At 57.2% G+C, this 23,442-nt stretch overlaps 1 protein-coding gene, 1 long non-coding RNA gene and 1 other non-coding gene across 3 annotated transcripts; 2 read left to right on the top strand and 1 right to left on the bottom strand.

Annotated features, from left to right (window-relative positions):
• The first annotated feature begins 327 nt into the window (after nt 1–327).
• On the top strand, nt 328–5,012 carry LOC142038949 (uncharacterized). The gene is made up of 6 exons (XR_012652750.1): nt 328–407; nt 1,198–1,295; nt 2,341–2,430; nt 4,316–4,367; nt 4,648–4,778; nt 4,935–5,012. It is a non-coding gene; the product is annotated as an uncharacterized LOC142038949 (long non-coding RNA).
• On the top strand, nt 1,052–1,126 carry LOC142039282 (small nucleolar RNA R38). Its single transcript, XR_012652858.1, has one exon. It is a non-coding gene; the product is annotated as a small nucleolar RNA R38 (small nucleolar RNA).
• A 1,120-nt stretch (nt 5,013–6,132) lies between the features above and the next one.
• On the bottom strand, nt 6,133–17,325 carry ST6GALNAC2 (ST6 N-acetylgalactosaminide alpha-2,6-sialyltransferase 2). Its single transcript, XM_075044935.1, has 10 exons — nt 16,984–17,325; nt 11,225–11,317; nt 11,046–11,103; nt 10,215–10,389; nt 9,244–9,409; nt 9,016–9,154; nt 8,772–8,875; nt 8,517–8,600; nt 7,801–7,900; nt 6,133–7,583 (listed from the first exon to the last, which is right to left on the bottom strand). The coding sequence occupies exons 1-10, from the start codon at nt 17,106–17,108 to the stop codon at nt 7,416–7,418; spliced, it is 1,212 nt and encodes a 403-aa protein (XP_074901036.1). The 5' UTR covers nt 17,109–17,325; the 3' UTR covers nt 6,133–7,415.
• Between the last annotated feature and the right edge of the window lie 6,117 nt (nt 17,326–23,442).

Here is a 23,442-nt window from a genome sequence, read left to right as displayed (position 1 = left end):
TAGGGAGAAGTTACACACATTTCTTTCTTTCTCTTTCTCTCATTTGGCATCCCCACCCAGCAGAGACAGGACGGAGTGAGGGACCCAGCCCTGCTCACGGCTCCTGTCAGAGGAGTCCTGCCCCCCCCCCCCCCAGACACCCGCTGTCACAAACCCAAGCCCACCCCCACGGCCCCGGGGGGCCATCCCCGAGGGCACGGTGCCTCGGCCGGTGTCCCGGCCGTAGGGGGAGGGGGAGCGGCGGGGCAGGTCCGGGCCCGTCATGGAGGCCGCGGCGGGACGGGACTACACTTCCCATGAGCCCCCGCGCCTCTCGCGAGGCTTGGCGGGAGAAGCGGGCGCGCGCAGCCCGCCCCCTCCTTTCACCGCGCTCGCTCCCTGCCGACATGGAGGCCGGGCCGCAGGTGGTGAGTAGGGCGGGTCGTTATCGCCAGCCATCCGTGGGCACGGCAGCCCCGAGGGGCGCGGGGATAACGGTAGGGGAAGCGGGGCACTCTTGCGCGCCGCTGCGGCTGTCTATGGGGCGCGGCGAGGCCTCGACGTCTGCCTGTGGGGAAAGTAATGGTGCCCCCCCCCCCCCGCCATGGTGGGTGGAGGGAGGCAAGGCCGAGCTGCGGTGGGCCCCGCGGCTCCTGCTCGCCGCCTGGACGGGGCTCCGGCCTTCTCCGTGCGGGGGATGCTCCTGGCACCACGGCCTGGCCCGGGCGATGCTCGGCTCGCCGATTTTGACTACGCTTGTACCGATTCCTCCCCAGCAGCGCCTGTGGGAGGAATTAAATACAGCAGCTGGTGTAGCTCTGCCTGAGCGTTGCCCTCAGTACAGTATTGGGCCTTGTCTTTGAGCACCCTGCAAGCAGTGAGGTTTAGCGGGCTGAGCCCACGTTACCCATTGCTCTTGACCGCGTACCCACGCAGAAGGAGGTCAGCGGAACGAGTTGTACGCTGCAGGTGTCGTTGCTGCCCAGGGGAGTAGCACGCTAACCACAGACTCAAGAACAGGCTTGAGTTTTTGGGCTGGCCCTGCGTGGCCCAGGTTTGGCTGCTCTGGAAGCTGAGCTAGTGATGATAAAGTTATCCCTGTCTGAAATTAATCTTTCCTCTGTGGAAGCATGACTCTGAGGCTCAGCGTTAAAGACACAAAGGGAAAAGAATGGTCTGTTACATGAACTAACTCTCTGTCACCTTCCTCTCTTTCAGAGCATGGCATGGTGTCAAGCAAGGGTAAAAACACTCACCTGCCTGGGAAGCTGATTCCTTCACTGGACTGTCAGTAAACCTGCACCAGCTGCACAATGGTGAGAAACATCAGCTTGTCATAATCTAGTTTTCTCCTCCTACAAGGCTATGGAAGTGAGACTCATTCTGCTGTGTCAAATTATATCCTTCTGTGTCCCCAGGGCTACTGGGAGGTGATATAAAAGCCCAATGGCTTGATTAATATAATTAAGCCAATCAAGGCTGTAGCTTTGTTGCAGCTGCCACCTGACTGTGCAGCCCTTTGCTGCCATGGAGCACAAGTTGAAAGGCAGCACAGAATGAATGGGAATTTTACTGTTGTTGGTGCCCAGTAGAGCACCTGCTTGTCAGCATGGTCAAAGATGAGCAAGAGTAGAAGGGATTAGAAGTAAGAGGGATTGGATGACAGCCCATTATGGAGACACTTGACACAGCTCATCTCATAACTGTATTTGTCACAGAAATAGACCTAATGAAAGAATAATTGTTCTGTTTGCCTTCCTGGAGGTGCACTGGGACAGTTTCAAACTTGGATCGGGTTGCTGGGGGTGGGGAGGTGCAGTTCACATACACCAAAAGGTCATCCTAGAAAGGGCACACCCTGAAGAATCCTTCCCCAGAAGGGATGTGTCTGTTCTAGGTCTGTTTGAATGCATTTCTCAAGTTAAACCCATAGACAATTTACATCCTGGATGAATGGATTATTCTTGTGTGCAAAGAGGGAGTTGGATTAAGATGTCTCTGAGGAGGAGGAGGAGGATGTCTGCTTGAAACGGCTAAAAAGGGTCTAAACCACCAAAGTCTCAGAACTGGTGGGGTTTTTTTTCTAAGCAAGAATTTAAATAGCATCCACCTCCCGAAGTTTATTGTATCTGAGTGAGACAACTCACTGAAAGCATGCTCTTTTGTCTCCAAGGGACAGGTTTCTGCTGTGCTAAGTTTGCGTCAGAAATTACCTGCCTCTGAACGGAAAACTTCCTGTCTTTAATTCTTGCTCTGTGACCCAGTGCTGTTTGTTTCAGAAGAGGTGGAGAAGAATTGAGCAGAGGACAGACTTTATACAGAGTACTGTTGCTAACAGTGTTCAATACAACTTGTGTTTAGGAGGAAATTGTCCTGCAGAATCCTGGGGTTGTACTGTTGCCCAAAGACAGCTTTGGCAAGAGGACAGCTGCTAAGCTGGGCTTCAGGCTGGTAAGAATGCTTCAGTATTGCCTGCTGCTTGTTTTTAATTTACCAATTATATGTCAGATCTGTAGGCAGCATGACTTGTCTGCTGCGCAGAATACCTAATCTACCTAGTCTTTGAATGCTTACCAGAAAAAATACTAGTCATCATGAAGAACCCTGGTCATCAGCATGTTGGCATCTGGGTGTCTTTGCTGTATGTAATTTTGTAGAACTTGAGGAGTTTATATAGCCAAGAGCAGGAGAGAAACTGAGCCTGTGATGTGCTGTTATCCCTGTCTGACAACCCAGCTGTGAGGGAGAAACAACTGTCCACTGAGGCTTATGTATTTCCCCATAGTGGGTCTCCTGCCGCTTGCAAAGACTCAGATGACACAAGTGGTACTAGTAGGCCAAAAGCAGCGTCTCTCCTCTTTCCTCCTGCCCTTGTGGTGTGCAACTGCAGCACAAGCACTGTCCTATTCACACAGGCTGTTCAGCAGCTAGCTCTCCGGAGCCCGGAAATGGCAAGGCTCAGTACAGGGACTATAAGCGCTGCCTGTTGTTGTCATACCACAGTTTAGATCTGCAAAGAGCTTTTAAGTTGCTTATCCAAACAGGGAGGCACAGCAGCAGGTAGAAGGGCAGGTAAGAAATGCATTTTTATCTCATGTATTGGGTTTGTGTGGCAGGGTTTTGGTAGTGGGAGGGCTACAGGGGTGGCTTCTGTGAGAAGCTCCTAGAAGCTTCCCCTGTGTCCAGTAGAGCCAATGCCAGCTGCCTCCAGGGCGGACCCACCGCTGGCCCAGGCCGAGTCCATCGGTGACGGTGGTAGTGCCTCTGTGGTAACATGTTTAAGAAGGGGGAAAAGTTGCCGTGTAACAGCAACTGCAGCCAGAGAGATGAGTGAGAATATGTGGGGGAAACAACCCTGCAGACCCCAAGGTCAGTAAAGAAGAGGGGGAGGAGGTGCTCCAGGCACCAGAACAGAGATTCCCCTGTAGCCCGTGAGGAAGACCATGGCAAGGCAGGCTGTCTCCCTGCAGCCCATGGAGGTCCATGGTGGAGCAGATACCCACCTGCAGCCTGTGGAGGACCCGCACACTGGAGCAGGCGCATGCCCAAAGGAGCCTGTGACCCTGTGGGAAGCCTGTGCTGGAGAAGACTCCTGGCAGGACCTGTGGACCTGTGGAGAAAGGAGCCCACAGAGCAGGTTTTCTGGCAGGACTTGTGACCCCGTGGGGGACCCACACTGGAGCAGTCTGTGCCTGAAGGACTGCAGCCCATGGAAGGGACCCATGCTGGAGCAGTTTGTGAAGAACTGCAGCCCAGGGGAAGGACTCACAATGGAGAAGTTCGTGAAGGACTGTGGAGGGACCCCATACTGGAGCAGGGGAAGAGTGTGAGGAGTCTTCCCCCTGAGGAGGATGGAGCGGCAAATGTGTGATGAACTGACCGCAACCCCCATTCCCTGTCCCCCTGTGCTTCTGGAGGGGGAGGAAGTAGAGCAAAGTCTGGGAAGAAGGGAGGAGTAGGGGGGAAGGTGTTTTAAGATTTTGGTTTTTATTTCTCATTACTCTTCTCTGATCTGTTTGGTAATAAATAAAACTAATTTCCCCAAGTCGAGTCTGTTTTGCCCATGATGGTAGTTGGTGAGTGATCTCTCCCTGTCCTTATCTCGACCCATGAGCCTTTCGTCTTATTTTCTCTCCCCTGTCCAGCTGAGGAGGGTAGTGATAGAGGAGCTTTGGTGGGCACCTGGTATCCAGCCAGGGTCAACCCACGGCTTCTCACCTGATGAACAGTCATTGAATACACACGCTGTAACAGCACTTTCTCTCTAGGTGGCTGACAGCTGCATTCTGCTAAATAATTTTACGCTTTATTTAACAGAATTTGTATTTGTTTGCAGAAGAAGGCTGAACCAGCAAACTCGACAACAACAGACTTCTTGAGAAGTCAAGGTTGGTATACAAAAGGGGAGGGGAATGGTGCTAACAAACCATCAGTCACAGTGGTTGCTCTGTCAATACAGCTGTTTTCCAAGTGGGACCAGTCACTGGAAAGAGCACGTGGGGCTTTTGGCTTCCAAGGAGTGAGGGCAAAAAAGTGACGAGGCAGTCTGATGATAAATAGGAAAAGTAAAAGCTACTCACTGCTTTGACAATAGAGAGGGGCAGGAATTGTTTCAGAATTTTTAGGAAAGCAGTTACAGCATTGCTTTGTGGTGTCTCCCAACTCTAGAAGCAAGAGAAGGAAGATTGTTCTGGAGTGGGTCTCACAAATGATACCATCATTTGAAACAGTGTAAAATGACCACTTGGGCGTAACCACAGGCTTCTCACTGCTCAGTGTTTGCTGCAACCACATCATGGGTAAGTTACCAGTAAAGCCAAAGAGGATTTGGGCACTAGTGCCATTGGCTTGGGGGGAGCTAGTTTTTGTCTCAAGACCTGTACTCTCAAATAGTGCAAATTGGAAACTTCTCAGCTGACAGTTGCATTGCTCTAACACTGTCTTTTTTCCACTAGGACCTGATCTACAGCTGGCTGGAGGAAAAAGTGGTTCCCTGCTGTCTTCTGTTCCAGAATAAAATAAGTTATGGAAAATCTTGGGAGTTGAAGTTGGGTTTTGTTTGGGGTTTTTGTAAAGCTTATCTACTTGAACCGAAATGGTTTTGAGTGGGGTTTGGGGCTAAAATGCTTTCTGAAATTCAAGCAGTTGTGAGCTTACCCTTCATAGCAAGACCTGCTCCTCCCTGATACGTGAAGACTTCAGTGTCTGCAGACGCTGAAAGTTGCAGAAAAGCAATTCATGGTAACAGTGACAAAACTACTTATGGCTAAGCTAGTACTGGTGACAGAAATAGTTCTTGTGGTCTGCTTGGAAGCTCAAAGGAAAGGGAGAAGTAGTGAGAGGCAGTAGTACAGCCATCAGGTTCCTTGTCTGGTAAGCCCTTAAAACAGAGTCTGTTTAACTCTAGGGCTAGGCTACACCTTTGGCTAGAAAACCTCCCTTTGTGAAATAGGAAAGGAGGGCGTGTGTATTTGTGCCTGATGTGCACAAACAGCTCTGCCCATGAGCTGGATGGGATTCTACCAGGATGCTGCACTGTGATGGCACTTGTTTTTAAAACCTGTTCTTTTTGCCCTGTGCATCAAGGTGCTGCTGATTGCCATGTTCAAAGTCACCTCATGGGCTGTGCTGTGGCTTGGCCAGAGCTGGTTTGAGGAGGTTTTGGTGCTGTCTTAGTCAGGTGATGTGAAGATCAGGCTCATTCTTGTCATGAAAGAGGTTTTGCTGAATGCTTGTGAATAAAAAAAAAACAGGCTTGACTGGCTGCCTTGGTACCATTGTAAGGTGGCTCTGATGCGAACAAAGGTTAATTTGAGACCTAGGAACACAAGATGGGCTCCAAGCTAGAGATTACATCTGGAACAGGCTTAGAGACTAACCTTCACTAATGCTCATTTGAACTGCCTGAAAGCAACCTGCTGTGAGCTTGAGGAGGTTTTGAGGTTCCCTGGCTCATGACCAGGATATCTCTTGCCATCTCTGCAGTAAATCATTGCTCCCCAGCTGACGTACAGCAAATAGCATCCCAAGTAGAAAAAGTCTGTACTCAGAGCTGCTCCCAGAGATCCAGCACTGCAGCCTGCCTGGGGCACCAGTCCTCCCTGCCAGCCCAGGTCTCTCCGGTTTAACCCCACTCCCATCCCTGCCTCTGGGGCTGTTACCCAGTCGAAGGCTTGCTCTACTACATGCTACAGCTCCTTTGCTGCGGGACATAGGGGGGTCTTACCCCCACCCAGTTCGTCAAAACAACAGAAACAGGGATTAAAGAAGACATTGAATATTTTATGTAATTACACAAAGTGGGAAAGTGTCTCAGATTACACTGCTCCCTCCCCTGTGCCATATCAACCCTCTGGCCACCACCAGCTGGAGCAGCCTCCTCAGTGGGTCTTCCTGAGCAGTGCTGGCTTACATGGGATGGCTGAAGGGTTCAAGACCTTCACCTCCCTTTTTCTGGGGAGGAAAAAAAATTAAGAGACAATGACTTAGACTCACCCAACAAGCTAGCAGGCTCCTTAACCCACTTGGCATGGGGCTGCCTTCTCAAAGCACTTGGAGGGCACCACGTGGTCCCTGTGCAAGAAAAGCCCAACAAACCCACTACCACACACACGTGGGCTGTGGGCCAGCTCTTGCCTCCAGGATGCTCAAAGGCCAGCCGCATTTCTGATGTCCCAGCTGAGTTGCAGTAACCCTTTTCTTAGCTGATAGCTTTTAACACCTTGTTTGTTTGAAAACACCATGACCTAGAGAAGGCGAAGATCACAGGGCATGCTGTGCATCTGTCACAGGGGAGGGCAGCCAAGCTGCTGTCTTTCCTGCTGATCCCAGAGGCAAACATCCTTCTGGGAAGTGGCACACGTCAACCCAGAGCTGGCTGGAATTCAGGTGCTCTGTGGTCTGGGAGGGAGGTGTTCTCCAAACACACCACCTTCCTGTTAGCTGGATGATCTAGTCTCCAGTCCAAGGATTCATCATGCCTGTTGTGGTCCCACCACAGTGGTGAGCATTTGAGCTGGAGTGTGATGGCAAAGTGAAGGGGTGTTTTCCACACGTACACGTCTCCAGCATCCTCTTCCAGCATCACCCTGCCCCTCCTGTGCTTCAAAGGGACCACTGCTGCCCCACAGCTGCGTTCGTGGGGCTGGGAGGTCACAGCCACGTGCTGTGCTGCTTCTTGGTGCCCCAAAGGCCATGTTCAATCACACTGAGCCACGAAACATTGCTGGAGATCCCTGAGAAAATGCAACATTTCTCTGCCAGCTTCAGCTTGCCCCTTACCATCACACCACCACCGGCTGCGGTGTGGCGGGTCTTGCTCCTTGGGCTGGCTGGCCAGCTGGGGAGAGCCCTCGGGAGGGAGAAGGTGGCCTTTGGGAAAAAGGAGAAGAGCCACAGGAGTCCTCAGACTTGCCCCTGTGGGCGGCTGCCCAGCCTCACCGCTGGTAGAGGGTCATGATCCCCGCGTGGTGCAGGCTCCTCCACAGCGCTGACTCCAGCATCATGTCATGGTTGGCATAAAACACCAGCGGTTTCTTCTCCAGCTCGTAGTAGTGGTCTGAGAACTGCTCATAGTTGGCAGTGATGAACCCGTAGGCACTGACCTGCAGGGAGGGAGGTGGGACAGACAGACAAAGGACAGGGTCAGGGCTCCACCTCGGGTGGTCCATGCACCCCAGGGATGGGGTGGCACATGTAGGACAGCCACCAGGACACGCTGGTCCCCACCAGGAGCCTTACAGCAGCTATTCACAAGCCCCCAGCAACCAAAGGGGGGGATGTCCTTGTCCCCAGGGGGAAGGTGGCCCCGTGGCCTCTTACCTGGTCGCAGGTGTGGAGCGCGGTGAGGAGCATGAGGGCACCGGTGCTGGGCATGTAGAGCGAGCCGTACTGCGTGTTCAGGAGCTCCGACCGCAGGAACCTGCCGGTGGACACGGCAGGTTGGGGTGGGGGGAATCATGGCTGGCACAGCACTGTGGCCCCCAGCACCAGACCCAGCAGCACCCAGCACCCATCCAGCCCCCATCACACACTCGGTGACACCAGTGCTTGGTAAGGCAGAAGCACCAAGTGAAATGCAGGGCTCGGGGATTCTCTGATGGCTACTACTAAGGTTCAGCTTGTTTGTTGCAGGTTGCTAAAAGGCACCTCTCTGCTGTTTGAAATCACACCAACCCAGGTGCCTGCTTTCATGAAAGGTAGGAAGAGACAATCCTTTTGGGCCCTACCTCTGCTCCTGTTAGACTAGGTCAAAATTTAATTTATCTGGGGAAATGGGGAGACAAGGTGAGCACAGTGAGGTGTAGGAGGGGATGTGAGCTGTGCTGCAGCAAATAGGAATGGCAGGGGAGAGATGCCTCTGCCTTGTCTGCAGAGAGTAGGGCAGAGGTGGTTCCAATGCCTGGGGAGGACTGGGACTGCGTTTTGATGCTGGGCAGCCACTGGTCTGTACTGGAGAGAGCAGTGGTGGGAGGCAGATGGTCTGAGCCCGGCACGGAGCAGAGCTGGGCAGCAGCCACGGTCCTCATCATCCTCACCTCGCTGTAAGGTACTGCAAGAAATCTGGATGCAGCAGCTTGAACTTCTCTGCAGATGCCTCTGGTCCAAAATACTTCTGTGGTCTGCAGTGGGGCAAGGAGAAGGGCAGAAGTCATGTCACAGGAGTCCTGGAGCTACTTAGGGTTTATCCCACCAGGGACAGACACGGGGCGAGGGCAGGCAAGTCATACTCCCTCTGGTACATCACCAAAGGTGCTGGAGGGTTGGGGGGAGGATTTGGGGGGGCTACTCACTTGTCCCCCTTGTCCGAGCCCTCGGGGACTGGGATGCCCTGGATGGCCGACTTCAGCATGACATAGTCCCGGACATCCGAGGGGATGAAGATGTACTTCAGGTCCTGCAGTGGGGACACAGACGTGGCACCTGGGGGGGGGCTTTCGGGCACTGCCCACACCAGCGGGGCGAGGACTGAGGGAGCAAGCCCAGCCTCAAGGGAGAATTTGGGGTCACCTCCCCAACAAGCCCTGGGGGTCTCACCTTGGCCTGGGGTATCTGGGTGAAGCCGTACTCCTCGTAGGCGATGAGGGAGTTCTTCATGGTGTTCACCGTGAAGCCGTAGAAGGAGATCTTGGTCCCGACATCCTCCTCAAAGCCTTTGATCACGGCACCGTTGAGCCTGCGGGAAAAGCGCAGGACACATGTCATGTCCTGGACTGGCCTCTCCCCAGCACCCGTGGCCCCATCCTGCCCAGGACCCGTCCGCACCTGAAGACCAGGTCGTGCGCATCGATCGCCTTGCCCTGCCGCGAGCCGTTGAGGATGCCGCCGTTTCCCACCACGGCGCAGCGGACGCAGCCCCCGGGGAAAGCGTCCCTGTCGAAGAGGTGCCTGTTGGCCGAGGTGTTGAGAAGCCGGAGGGTGCTGCCCACCACTGGAACGGAGCAGGATGGGGCCGGTCAGCGAGGAAAAGGTGCGCATCAGCCCGCGTGAGCACCTGCGCGCTTAAGCGTGCGACAGCGCGCACGGACAAGCTTGTGCAAGAGCACATCCAGGAGCAGCACACAAGGAAGCTCATGCTATCCTCGTGTAGGAGAGGGGTCTACAGGTGGGATGGGGGGACGCCAGCCAGTCCCGCCTCTCACAGGCTCGGTGTCACCCCCTCACAGCCCCCCACCTTCCTAAGCCTGCTCCAAACAGTGGCCACCTGAGGCCGTGCAAGGCATGGGGATGCATCGGGACATCTCCAGCCCCAGCCCTGCGGATGCTGCTGCCTGTGCTGGCCGTGTCCCCTCCTGACAATGTCTCCTTGCAAATGCCACTGGTTCACTCCCCCCCCGCTGCCCCCAGCACTTCCCAGCCCAGGGATTGAAGCTGGCGGCTGCCAGGGAGAGCAGAGAGTGGGTCTGGGGTAGGAAGGGAAACAATCTCCATCCGCAACAATGGAGAGGGTTGTCCGAGCTCCTCCGGCCCCAGTTAATAATCATGCACACACTGGAGCTTTTATTCAGGGAAAATGTCACAAGATGCAGCAAATGGCATTTGCAAAGCCATCCCCTCCGCCCTGGGAGGCAGAGTGGGAAGAGATCAAGGTTCCTGGCTCCTCTGCAGGGCTTCTCTGCCTGCCCCATGTCTTCAGTCCCTTCTGCTGGGCTCCACAGCCCCTCAAGCTGCCCCGCACCCTCCCATCACCCCCCTTGCCCCATCTGCTGCCACCCCCATCCCGCTTGGGTCCATACCTGTGTGGGACAAGCCTAGCCAGCCGTAGGGGACGTGTCGTGCCTTCAGCCTGTCCCAGGTCTCCGGGGTGAAGTGCTGGTCCCACATCAGCACGGGGGTGTCGAAGCGGAAGATATCCCCAAACTTGGGGTCCACCTTTGCTCTGGCCATCACTGAGCGGAGGCACGTGCTGGGCTGGAGGGAGGAGGACCTTGGTTCAGTCTCCAGCCTGGGTCTACCTTCCTCCGACATCTCCACCCCTCAGCAGGCACTGAGGAGAGGACAAACCCAGGGACAGAGATGCTCCTTGTCCATCACATGTTCTGCTGGGTCACCCAGGCAAGGGCACTGCCTCATGCTTCAGTTTCCTGCTGCAAAACACCCTTTGGTACCCAGCTCCCTGGGGCTGGAGGGACCAGGACTTACAGAGTCACCTGAGAGCGTGAGCCCCGTGAAAGATTCAGCACCTTCTAGTGTGGGCACCCCGCTAAAGGCCCTTGCTGTACGAGAACAGCCCCAATGCCCAGGACCGGTCCCTCCTAGAGCCTGGGTCCATCCTTACAAGCCTCCAGCCTGGGCTGGTGGCCCAGGCATCATGGGGTTGGAGAGAGTGGGTGATGCTGGCTCCAACCTCCACATTGGGGAACTGCGAGGGGAGGTGCTGCCACAGCAGCAGGGAGGCCTGGGGAGACCCATGTGCATGGATGGAGGAGGTTTCTCCTCCGCACACATGCACAAAACCCTTTCCAGACTGTGCTGCTCCTCTTCAGCTTCCCCACAGAGACCTTCAACCAACAAAACCCAGCAAGGAGGAGCACCAGGGACGCTAACCGTACTGTGCTAACGATTACCTGCTTTCTGCTGGGCTTGGGCTCCTCCAGCTCGGCAGAAGGCTTGAAGGACTTCCCACTGGAAAGGGGAAAACATATAGCGGAGTTAAAAATCCATCACGTGGGCACTGGGGAACCCCACAGTGGGCAGGGGGCTCCCAGCTCGTGCCCGGACCGATGCGCACACCTTAGTCCCTTACCTCTCTAAGCTGCCTTCAAGGGCCCATCTGTGGCTGCCGGCTCGGCGCAATGTCCCCGATGGAGCCAGGACCAGCGGTTCTGGCCGCAGCAGGCTGGGAGAAGAAGCCGGTAGGGGCTCAGCCAGGGAGGTGACACTGAGCCACTGCACCCTGACACCCCCAACCTGCGAGAGCCACGGGGCAGGACCACGTCACCTCCACTCGGCTCCTCTCCACCGCTGCCTGCACCCACCCACCCTGTCTGCGCCTGTTTCTGCAAGCAGAGAGCCACAGATTTGCAAAACACGGGGTTTGTGCAGAAAGCAGCCCCTGTCTCCTGGTGGGTCCCACCTCCAAAAACTGCACCCAGCCCAGCCTGCAGCCCTGGGGAGACCCTGCCGAGACCTCCCCTGCTCTTCCCACCATCCCACCTTTCCCGAGCCCGAGAGGGATGAGGCTGGGACAAGCTGGGCAAGCCAGCAGGACACATACAACTGCTACACTGGCGAAGCAATCAGCAACTGGGATCTGGAGGCTCTCGGGGTGTGCAGGACCCCCCTCTGCCAGGGGGCCAGCTGGGGCATGCCCTGATCCTTCGTTTAGCGCTGGGGGACAGAGGCAGAAGGCTTCCCACCCCGAGCATCTTGGGGTGCCCTGAGCCCTACGGGGCCAGGCAGAGCAGACCCGGCCTCCCGGGGGGGTGTGTGGGACTGGGGGCCAGGGGCAGGCAGGGTCGCAGCCTGGCAAGCAGGAGGTGGGAGCCCACCGGAGGGGAACAGGCTCCTATTCATCCCCGCACAGAAGGGCCCTTCAGAGCCCCCCGGCGCCGCCTCCAGCCCAGCCGGCAGGTGCTCAGGCCAGAAGGGGGGTATTGTGGAGGAGACAAGGGCCCCCTTGTTACGGGATCTCTGCTTGGGAGCCTGGGGACAGGTAGAGGCAGGTGGGGAGCGGAGCTCTGCCTCCCCCCCCGGCCCCCGCTGGCGCGACGCTGCCCGGCGCGGCGGGCATTGGGTTTCCATCCCCGTCACGGCCCCTGTCGACACCAGCAGCACCCACAGCCCTGCCCGGGAGTAGATCCAGACCTGTTTGCCACCCAAACCCCGCTCTGTGCCACCCTGGGGGTACAGCATGATGCGGAGGGACAGCCCAGCCCCTTGCCTGGGTGCTGGCACTGGGGGCTGGAGCATCTCCCCAGGCACGGACAGGGAGTCATGGCCAAGCAGGTTTTAGTCCCAGCTCCCTCCTTCCACCGTCCCAGCACTGCCAGCTCTGGGCAGGGGATGCCGGGAGCGAAGGTATCCCCCCTGTGCAGGGGGCTCAGCACTGCTAGAGGAGCAGGGCAGCTTTTGAAATCAAGCCAGCGCGTCTTGCCTCAGTGTCCCATAAAAAGGCAGCTCCCCAGCAAGAGCTGCTGCCCTGCAGAGCCCCCACCATTCAAAACACACACGCTCCAGCCCAGGGGCAAGGTCCCTGGCTTAGCTCTACCCCATGGCCAGATCCTGCCCTCCAAACAGGGGCAAAGAGCCGTCCTGCTGCGTACAGTACAGGAGGGCTGACACCGGGCTGGCCCCAGAGGCAGGAGAGGGGTCGGGCTGGCACTGCTCCCACCTCTCCTTGCAGCCACCAGCTCATCCCTGAGGCTCATCCCCGGAGCACCTGAGCTGATGGAGAGGAGGGAGGGCAAATCCCCAGGAAGGTCCACCAAGGTGGGACTGAGCCATCCCAGAGAGATGCCAAAGCTGCAGCTTTCTGCAGGGCCTTTCTGGCGTTATCGCTGTGAGCATCTAAATAAACCCAGCCTGACCAAACTTGCCTGTTCCCTCAGCTTGCAGATGGGAGCGGAGCTGCCCTGGCAGGGTCTGTGCACAGCAAGGCACTGGCTGGGAAAGGCCATCCAAAGGCTGTAGGAGACCTCGTGGTTACGCTGGAGGCTGCTCTTTCAGCTCATCTCTGCCAGGTACAGGCAGTACACCCTGGTCAGAGCAGAGCTCGCCCATGCAAGAGTCTCACAGCAGCTACAAGGAAAGCTCTGTGCACTGAAAACAGCTGAGCTGCAACGAACAGCCATGGGACCCCCACAGAGCTCACCCTCAGCGAGCCACCCCAGCCCTGCTTGCTTCCTCCATTTCACGACACAGAAGATCCCCAGCCCATGTGCCTCACCAGTAGGAGCTTATCAACATTACCAGAACCTGAACAATGGACCAGGGACTGAAGAAACCTCCAGAACCAGCTCCTGCAAAGCACCAAGCTCCCCGGAGCAGCACACCCCCCTGCACCCAAAGCCCCCCTGTTTGGCCACCCACCCTTTTTCTGGCCACAGAGGCGCAACCCACCACCAAACCCCAAAAGCCGTTACCCTCACACACCATGCCCAGGCTCGTACTGCTCAGGAGCTGCACACAAAAAGCTTCTCCTACCCTGCTGCCTCTCCAGCCCTTCCTCGTCAGGCTCACGAGCCCCAGCTGCACATCTCTGCCCACCCAGCCCTCCGAGCTCTCCCACTCTTATTTCTTGGTACAGACCCTTCCATTCCCATTCCCTGGCTCATCCCAGTGCCTGCAGGACAAGGCAAAGACCCAGACGCTGGCAGCGGGAGGGTGCTGTGCTACTTTCCGAACTGCCAGGGATGCTGCGGGAGCGCCCGGGGCAGCGCGGGGGGCTGAGACCCGGCTGTGCTCGGGCTGGCTGGAGGGAGGTGGGCGCAGGCAGCCCGGCAGGTTGGCTCCTGCTGATGTTCAACGGGAGCTGGTTCCCTCCTCCACCTGTGGCCACACATGGTGCGTGGCACTCGCTCATCGCTTTTTCCAGGACTTGTGCTGACCTGATAAACTCAGTCCTTGCGTCAGCACCTCCCTGCACTCGCATCCCCGCTGTGGGTGCTGGAGCCAGCTTCCCCAGCATCACGGCAGCCATCCTGGCTGTGGCTGCTGCCCAAATGCTGCCAGGGAGGGCGTGGGGCGGCCGGGGACACCCCCCCCCCCCCCCCCCCCCCCCCCGCAAAACAGAGTGGCGCACTGGGGAGCCAAACACTTTGACGTCACCCGCCAGGATGTGGTGAAGCACCTCGTGATGCTTGGTTGACTCAGAAGATGACAACCCTGCCCGGGACCGGCCGATGCACAATGGGGCTCCGGGGAAGGAGTGGCCCGTGGCTGCCCGGGCACCAGCTGCGGCAGCGGAGCCAGCCAAGCCTGGGTGCGCTCTCTCACTGCCGTGGCATTCACAAATATGACGTCTCTGGTCTGTGGCCACCCCCCATTTCCAGAAGATAACACCGTGTATGAGTGTTGTGAGCACACGCTCTGGCCTTATCTTCAGCAAACACTCCCAGGGCCCTGCAGAGCCATTTGAGAAAGCCGAAGCAGCAACGCAAACCCGCTCTCGGAAGGCGTTTGCTCCATCCCACCGCAAAGGGCCGAGCTCCAGAAAGCATCTTTCCCTGGCCCAGCGCCAGAGCGGCACAGTGAGGCTGGGCAGAGCTTCGCGCTCGTCCTGTCTCCCCTAATAACAAAGCCACAAGCAGTGCCGGCAGCTCACCGGTGGGGTTTCAGAGAGATGGCTGGGCAGGGAGTGGGACGAGGCTGTGGCCAGCTGAACCCGGGGTGGGCTCCAGGGATTTCGGCTCCCTGCAGCCCCACTGAGCACCGGGTGGCCAGCTCTGCGGGGACGAGGGCATTTCGCCCATCTCTGTAGGGGCCTCACCGCTGCCACCAGCTTCGTGCTGAACTGGAGGGGTACTGGGCATTGCCGTGGGTATCTGGCCCTCGGGTGATTTGGTGCTGGCAGCAGCCAGCATCAAGTGGGGGGTCAGCTTCCTCCCAACCCCCTTTGTCGCCCCGTAAGTCTGCACAGAGACGCTGCTCACACAATCCTCCCTGCCGAAACGTGGCCACCTGCACCGACGAGTGAGCACCCCCAACCCTCCCTTTCCACCCCGACGGCGGGCAGAGCAGAAAGCGTGCACTCTGTGATGGCACGTCAGCCGTGCAAAAGACCAGCTGTCCCAGTTTCAGCTCCGGACTCAGCCCCGCATCCATCGGCAGGGCAGCACCAATTCCTCCGGGTGCACGGTTCAGGCTGGACAAAGAGCAATCACGGGACGGCGTGTTTGTAAACACAGGGAATCGGAGCGAACAGGACTCGCTCTGGTTTGGAGTGCAGGTCGGCTCCCTGCTACCTCGCCCTGGGCTCCTCTCTGGGGCTGGACGAGCTGACCCTCGGTCCCATCGGTCGTGGGGCAGGAGGCTGGGCTGGCTCTGCGGCGGGGGGACCCGGGGCTGGGGCAGGTCCAGGCAGGGTTAGGCAGTGACTGAGTTACCTGCAGCCTGCCACGGGCTGGGGGGAACCCACTCCCGGCTCCCATCCCGTGGGTCTCCTCTGCACCCTGCTCCTGGGATGGGCCACGGACCCAGTGCCACGGCAAGGCTAGTTTCCATTCCCAGCTCCAGCGTGGTCCTTAGGCATGTCCCACTGCCCTCGCGGGCCCCAGTTTCCCCTCTCATGGACATCAAGCTCCTTGTGGGGAGCTGCTCCACACCCCAGCTGCAACCTGCCCCAAGCGCCATGCGGTACAAGCTAACGCTGCTGCTGTTCGCAGCGCTGCTCGCCCAGCGTGGACGAGGGTGAAAACAGCCAACCTCTGCCCGGGCTGCTGGGGATACTTCTGCTCTGCAAGACCAGCGGGAGAGGAGATCCCTGCCCTGGGCAGGACAGGAGGGGGCAAGGAGAGCCCCCATCTCCCAGCTGGAGAAGAGAGAGCGTCTGGACCCCAGGGAAGCCCAGCCAGCTGCATTCCCAGCAACTCCCAGCACAAATCTGGCTGCACTCAGATCACCCCGTGCAGGACCGGCTCTGGTCCCCACAGCACCCTCCATTCCCGGGCAGCACCCTGGCAGCTGGGGTCTATCGCACCCATGGCACCCAAGAGCACCCAGCATGGAGGCCAGGGACACCCACAGCACTCTTGTGGCACATTACCTGACGCTCACAGGAGAGGAGGGTGGCTGGTCCTGCAGGACAAGTGCTGCGCAGGCTCCCTCCCACCCTGCCCACTCAGCCGTGCTCCCCAGGGCTCCCTGGGGGACCCCAACACCCTCACCCACCTGGCACCGGGGAGACTCAGGAAGGGGCTTGGGGAAGTTGCAGGGAAGGCAGATGTGACCACAGATGGGGAGATGCAAATTGCTGGAGTTTGGGAAACGCTGCAGCCCCTGGGAGTTTGCAAGCGATGGGGCAGTAGCCCCGGGGATCCGAGTAGGATCGGATGCCTTGCACTGGCAGTGGGGGGGATCAGTGCAGCTCCATGGGGGCCAAACCTCCCCCCAGGACAATCAGCCGGCTCTGATCCTAAATCAGCTCAGCGGGGACACATGGGGCTTGCAGAGGGGCTGGCTGGCTGCTGAAGGGGGTTTGATCCTGCTGGGGGCTGAGCACCCCCAGCCATCCCCAGACCCAGCAATGATTTCTTTGCACTCTGATGGCTTGAACCCCTGTGGGGACCCCTGCAGCCCCCCACGACCCCGAGGTCCTGCGCTGGGCACCCCTGGGCTCAGCTGGTGGCCATAGGCAGGACCCGGTGCCCAGGACACCTCGTGAGGGGGCAGCGCCTGCTGCAAGCACATTTCCCAAGCCAGTCAACAACCGGGGGCACAGCCGAGATAACCCGCACTGAGGGGCCCACACCGGCACCCCAATTCCCTCTCCCCACCCCAGCGCATGGTACCTCATGCTGGATTTGTACATCCCTGCCTCCCAGCCCGCTCCGCGTCCCCCCTTACCTGGCTATGATCCTCTGGCTGGGGGGCAACTCCACCGTAGCATAGTAGTGACCGTAGAGGAGCAGGGAGGATGTTAAACCTGCCAGGAGCAAAAGGCAGAGCCGTTTCCAGTGCGGGGACCCCATCCCAGACACTTCAACCGCTGGAGTAGCGCAGGCAAGCGGGAGCGTGGGAGCCCGTGCTGCCTGCACCGGGCACGCCGCCGTCCCGCCGCTGCCTGCAGTCGGCCCTGCAAACTTCCCGACCCCTCTCCTCTCTTGGCCCGGTGGGTGCGGACACCGCTCCGTCCTGCCCTGGGTGTTCTGCTGCACCTTGGAGCAGACTGGGATGGATATTCCTCCGGAGCGGTGGGAGGGAGGGTGTGAGCCGGAGGGAGGAGGCAGCCGGCTGACTGGTTCAGACTTGCTGAGAAAAAAAGCACTTTTGAGCTGCTTTTTTCTCTGAACTGGGGATTAAACATTTACTCAGACCAGCAGGAAAATGTGCTCTTTTTTGCCTCCTTTTCATGCCACCCACCTACAGCTCACAAAGCACGAAGGTTCCCCCTTTCTGTAACTTTCTTGTTTGGCTAAAACATGTGCTTTCACCACCAGCTGCTTCACAACCGGCAGCGCGCGCAGCCCACGCCAACACCCGGCGACCCCACAGCGCAGCCACCGCCGAGCGTGGCCGGAGGTGCCTGCTGCTTATTAGAAGTTTATCAGAAACTCCAGGCTCCAAAGTAAAGCCAGACTCTGGTCTTGGGGTGCCCAATAGCAGCACCGCAGCAAGCCACTCGCAGGCAAACCTGCCACCGCAGGAGCAAATCTGGTGTAAAAGGGGAGAAAGGGGGGGGGACGCACCGGTGGGGTGCTGCCTCCGGGTCCCTGGTGGCTTTTTGGCTGAGCAGATTGCGCCCCCACAATGTGGTTTTTGTAGCAAACAAAACCGTTCAGGGCTTTGTGCCAAGTTCGACAAATGGTTTGGGCTGGGGGAAATGAAAAACGGGTTTGGGGGGAAATCCGAATGAAGCATTTTGACATTTTCGGAAGCAAAGTGCTTCAGTTCCTTTTTTGCAAGAATATTTTGACATTACTTTAGTTAAACTCATTGAAACAAAGAAAACGGCCCTGCTAACTGTAGGATATGCATACCAAAATGTGTGTTACAGCGGGGGAAGGGACTCAGCAAGGAAAACAAGCGTTTTCAGTTGAACTGCAGTGACTTTGGGGGTGGATGGGGTTGTGCGTTGGATTTTTAGGAAGCCACCAGACTTGGGGAGAGGCAGCATGGTGAACCCTGCTCCATCCAAACCCTCAGCCCTGCACCCACGGCTCCCCAAGCACCCACAATGCAAGTCTCCATTCGCTTGCATTACTGCAAGTCCCCCAGTTGCCAGTCCTGGTCCTCTGGGAATTTTGGCTGTGCAGGGATGGCACCGTGCCAGCATCCACAAAGTACCCCGGTTGCATCGGTGGCGATGTCCTGATGAGAACACGGGAGCAGGTCTGCGACCCAAGGCTTGCAGCGGTGCCAGCGCTGGCCTTGTCCCAACTGGGAGAGTGGACATCAGACCTGGGTCACCACCACAGGATGGCGGCCAAGCAGATTTTAAAGAAAACTTACAGGGAACAAGCCCTGCTGTTGCGCAGGGGCTGGGGAGCTGCGGCAGGCAGGTGTGGCTGGGCACGGGGTGTCTCGGGGAAGGAGAGAGCAGGCAAGAAGCAGGAGGGACAGAATAGACCATTGCCGCTTGGACACGCAGGGATGAACAGAGGTCTAAAGCTCAGCTGGAGCTAAAACTACAAAAGGAAGGGCAGGAAGAAGGAGTTAACACGTACCCTAGTAGCAAAGGGCAGCTCAGAGAAATGTGGGTGCAGCGATGGAAGAATTTGATGCTTTTTGCCTCTATCAGTAAAGCCTGCTCCCAGCCCCTGGCAGTGCTGGGACATCTAGAAGATTCAGGGCCAGCGGAGGTGGGACAAAAGTCTGGGATCCTGCTCAAAGGTCCCCCAGCCTGGAGCCTGTCCCCACCTGGTGTGACTTGGGGATTGCCCTTGTTCACTCTGACCTGCTCCCTGTGACCCAGCGCTTTGGCTCAGGTGCTCTCAGGTCTGGCCCTTCGTTAATCATGGCTAATTATTACCAACTGTTCTACTAAGTCACAAGGGACATAGCAAGGCTTGGCCCTGGAGGTGGACAACCGATGGTCTGGAGCGAGTGGCCTGGGGAAAGTCAGGAATTTGCCATCCGGAGACATTTATGGCCCAATTACGCAAACGCTGTGAGTGGCAGCTTCACTGCATTTGCCCAGAGGGAGGAAGGAGCTCATTTCTTCACACCACTCTCATCTCTGTTTCCATGATATATGGTTTTCTACTGTTGGGGTTTTTTTTCAAAGGGGTGAAAATGAGATGCACAGTTCTTCATCTACTCTACTTGTTTTGTGCTACAATGCATTTTGGCCCATGCCCCAAAATTAAGTGGTGCTTAATTTAGAAGTTAAGTAAGCGTGAAAACCTTTTAGAATGATAGTTGCCAAATAAAGATTAGGAAAAGAACACAAAAGAAATTACAATGAAAACCAGCAAGTATCATTTTTAGCCTGGGTTTTTTATTCCAGTGATTACTTCTTGGAAACAAAACCCAAGCCATCCACATGGCTAGAGAAAGCAAGAGGAAAATAAGCACATTTTGCACCAGCTGGCTGTTGGCCACAGGTTGGTGGAGGAAAGTCTTATGCTCTTTGCCATGATGAACTGTCCAGCTGGGAGAAAGAGATCTCCAAAAATCTCCTGGAGGATTTATATATCCCAATTTGTTCAGCATAGGTCAGAGGTGTATTTAAGAAAGTGCCAAAAATCTGCTCATAGGAAATTTCCCTGAAATGCGAAGTCTGGACCTAGGAACGCGTTGCTGTCAGCCCCGCTGGAGAACGTGGGGCCATATGGCTGCCTGCGAAGGCAAGGCCATCGCATAATGAAAAATTTGTCAGCAGATGTCTCGGGAGGCTGACGCACAGCCCCTTCCCAACAGGGTGGGGAGAGCAGCGAGAGCGCGCCTTGGCCAAACGTCCTCTCGCCAGGTTCCCTGCAGAAACGGGGTCAGGCAAAGCGCCTGCCCGCGCTAACGCTGCCTGGGCAGTGCTGTGGATGCTCCCTGACAGTCTTTGCTTGGATTTTTAGGTGTTACTGCAACCAAAGTCAGGAGGTGAGCAGGGAAGTGACCACACAGAGGATGCTTGGACGTGGGGACCCCGGCACCCGCATGACGGCAGTGCGGTGGCAGCTCTCAGCTGTGGGACCGGAGATGCTCAGGGCTGTGCTCAGCATCACCCCACGGCAACTGCAGCTCTGAGTGCTGGGCTCTGCTTTTCTGCCTTGTACACCACCCCACGCTGCGGGTAGGGAAAGGGGCTCACGGATGCAACTGTGCAGTGTAACTGAGCTGATGTGCCCCATCTTTGTGCCAATCTGGCAGGATGCGGCCCGTCAGGGAAACACATCCTTTAGTCCCCTCCTGCTCCTCGCAAAAGCAGGAAGGTTGTGGGGACAAGCCATGGGCTGAGGTGGCAGGTCGGGACCTCGCATGCGGTGGCAGTATGTGGCTTACGTTGGCTCGCTCCCCTCGGCACTGCTGGGGCCCAGCCTAGCTCTCATGGCAGAGATGTCTGCACCTGGCAGAGCCGTTGGGCAGCCCTGGACCATTGACCAGGGCTGAGATAAGCTGAACACACAGTCTGAAGGCCTCTCTGCCAGGCATGAGGCAACCTGTGAGGCTCTGTCCTGGAGGGGTGCAGAGCTGGGAAACACCTTTGAGAGATTTGAGAGATTAAGGTGACAATGCAAACCACAGCCTTCCCCTCTCTTGCCAGCTCTGCACCAGGCAAAGCAGATGTACACTGATCTTAGCACGGTAAAAAGTCCCTGAGGTCTGCTGAAACACAGGAGCCTCAAAGCCACATGTCCCACGGGTCAGGCCAGGCTCTGTCCCCGAAGCACACAGCTGGGGAGAGGGGACACTGTTTCTGAGTGTGGGTGGGTGCCAGCCCCTCGTCCGTCTGTGTGGTCCCGCCTGATGCTGCACGGCTGCTGTGGGAGGGATGGAGGGAGCCTTGGGATGTCCTCAGGACTCAGCAAGTGTCTTTTCAGAATTTACCACCCCGAGGGCTGGGTCAGGCCAAGCTGGAAAAGCCCCACAGCACCCAGGGTCCTGCTGCTCACCCTGGCAGAGGAGCCCGGACTACCACAGCGCCTTGGCGTGGGAACCAGGGGCTGCTGCACCTCCAGGAGCTGTTTGCCTGCAGGGCCCTGCCCCAGCACCTGGAGATGAGGGCTCTCTGCAGGGTAGGTGCTTTTGATCACCTGGTACTTTTTGCACAACAAAGCCATGGGCTGCTCCTTGATCTTGTTCTCCCGCCCCTACTATCGATAGTTTTTCTGGTCTGACTGGATTTCCCTGCTGCCACATCCCCAACAAAGGGAGAAGGTCCACACAGTAGAGGTGAGGAGGGTGAACCCCCCACCCCTGCACAATAAGAGCCTGCCCCAAACCTCTCTCCACTTGGAGAGCATAAATAGCATTTGGTGAGTCACCAGCACAGAGGTTTTTGTGCTGACCTGGAGCTGGCACACTACTCTGCTATACTCCCATGGCTGACCTCCACGGCTGCTTGAGAGCGACGTATCTGGAGGGAGCACCTGCTCCATGCTGGGAAGCCAGGCACTGGTGTCCAGCTCTGGCTGCTCTGTGCCTCGGTTTCTTGCCTGGGAACAAGAGAGACAGGACTGACTACCTGGATGTGCCATCATGGCACCAAACTGCCTTGGAGCCATGTGTGCCACATGCAGTGGCTCTCTCTGGCACCTGGTTTGGTTTGGTCTTGGCTGACAGCACTATCAGGCACCCCAAGCCTGAGGACACCCCTTTCGGGCTCTGGAGAGCAGGGCTGGGCTGACCAGGAGCGGGGCAAAGATGGGTGCTGCACTGCCTGCATGTCCCTGAGGCACATCCCCATTCGGCCCCAGCCCCAGCTGAGGAGCTACTCGCCTGCGAACATGCAGCAGGACATGGTCCCTGCTTCTGCTAGATGAGGGTGAGCAGTCACACCGCAAAAAGGAAGAGGCTAAAACCAAACAAAAAATTCAAAGCCCAGCCAGGAAGGTGACACAGCGAGAGTTGCTGGGTGACAAAGGAATTTGTTTCCCGCAACCTGGCCGTTAATATTTAGAGGCCGTTAACTCATGGGGAGCCCCAGGAGGGGTTGGGCACAGCTGTAATAATGGCTCATGGTACTCACCCAACAGTGTCCCAAAAAAGCAGGGCTGATACAACAGCAGCTTCTGGACACGCTGAAGCACAGTTGTGTATTTCTTCCCCAAATCAGACATCTCTGGTTAAATCCAGCAGACCCTGCAGCTCCTGGCTGGCACCGAGTATCGTGTCTGCGCACGAGTAGTTGTTGCTGTGTCTGAAGCATCTCTCAGGATGTCAGACCCAATCCTGCCGTCAGTCCCTTCACTTGTGCTGCCTTCAGCACCATGCCACGTTGCACAAGCCGAGGCTGCACCTTTGCACGCACTTTGCAGCTGCAAGAGTGGCACTCACGGGTACGAAACCTCTTCTATGCATGTCCCCCTACATACCCCAAGGAGCTCCTGGACCATAAATCCTACGGGCAGGCGGGTGTTATAAAGCAAAGGACATGGGGGGACAAAAGTCTGATGCAGTGTGGGTGGCTGCAGGGCTGTGCACAGCACTCAGACATGACCTGTGCCAAACCTGGATGTGCCAGACATGGCACAATGCTGACAGGTCCCTGAACAGAAGCTGCCACCTGGTGGCACTGGGACAATCCTGCTGGCCTGCCAGCTGCAAGGACCTGGATGGGGACATTTGGGGTGGCCCTGCACCATGGCACTGGCTCTGTTCAGCCCCACTGAGGAGGCTGGGGCTACTCCAGCACAGCGCAGCATTGCTGCTTTCACCCTGGGACACACATCCAGCTGGGAGACTCACTCAAGCCCTGAATCCTGGCTCTTGCCAAGGGTGCTCCAGCTGTAGGTGCCCTCCACAGGTTTTGCCACACTAGTTTGGGGCAGGCTAGAAGTTGGCTGGGAAATGCCACCTCCAAACCTCCTCGACTTCCCGCGGCCACTCCGGACCCAATGGCACAAGGTCAGGTGGCTCTGGTGAGATGCAGCTGGACTTGTGCTCTGGGGGATGTGTCCCCGAGTGCACCACACCTCAGCCAGCCCACAGTGGGATGGGATGCCTTGGCACAGGGGGATGGGAGCAAAGTGAGGAGGTGAAGAGGACCGCCAGGTCAGAGCTGCTTTTCTGGGGCCAAAGAGGATGTGGTTTTGAGCTTGCTGGGAAACTCCAGACCACAACAAACACTCTCCTCCAGCTAAGATTATCCCTGATAACATCAAACTATGCCAGCTGTGTTGAGAGGAAAGCCTGGAGGGAATAGGCTCT

The sequence above is a fragment of the Buteo buteo genome, chromosome 13 (genome assembly GCF_964188355.1).
Source record: "Buteo buteo chromosome 13, bButBut1.hap1.1, whole genome shotgun sequence".
Lineage (NCBI taxonomy): Eukaryota > Metazoa > Chordata > Aves > Accipitriformes > Accipitridae > Buteo > Buteo buteo.
This window is presented reverse-complemented; position numbering and strand designations above follow the sequence as displayed.

Bases quoted from the DNA above. Each gene is read 5' to 3' on its own strand.
- ST6GALNAC2 (XM_075044935.1), bottom strand. From the start codon at position 17,108: ATGGGGTCCCCGCACTGGAAACGGCTCTGCCTTTTGCTCCTGGCAGGT. The intron at 11,318-16,983 runs GTAAGGGGGGAC...TTCTTCTCCCAG, and splicing joins AGCCAGAGGATCATAGCCAG to CCTGCTGCGGCCAGAACCGC. The intron at 8,876-9,015 runs GTGAGACCCCCA...TCCCCACTGCAG, and splicing joins CCCAGATACCCCAGGCCAAG to GACCTGAAGTACATCTTCAT.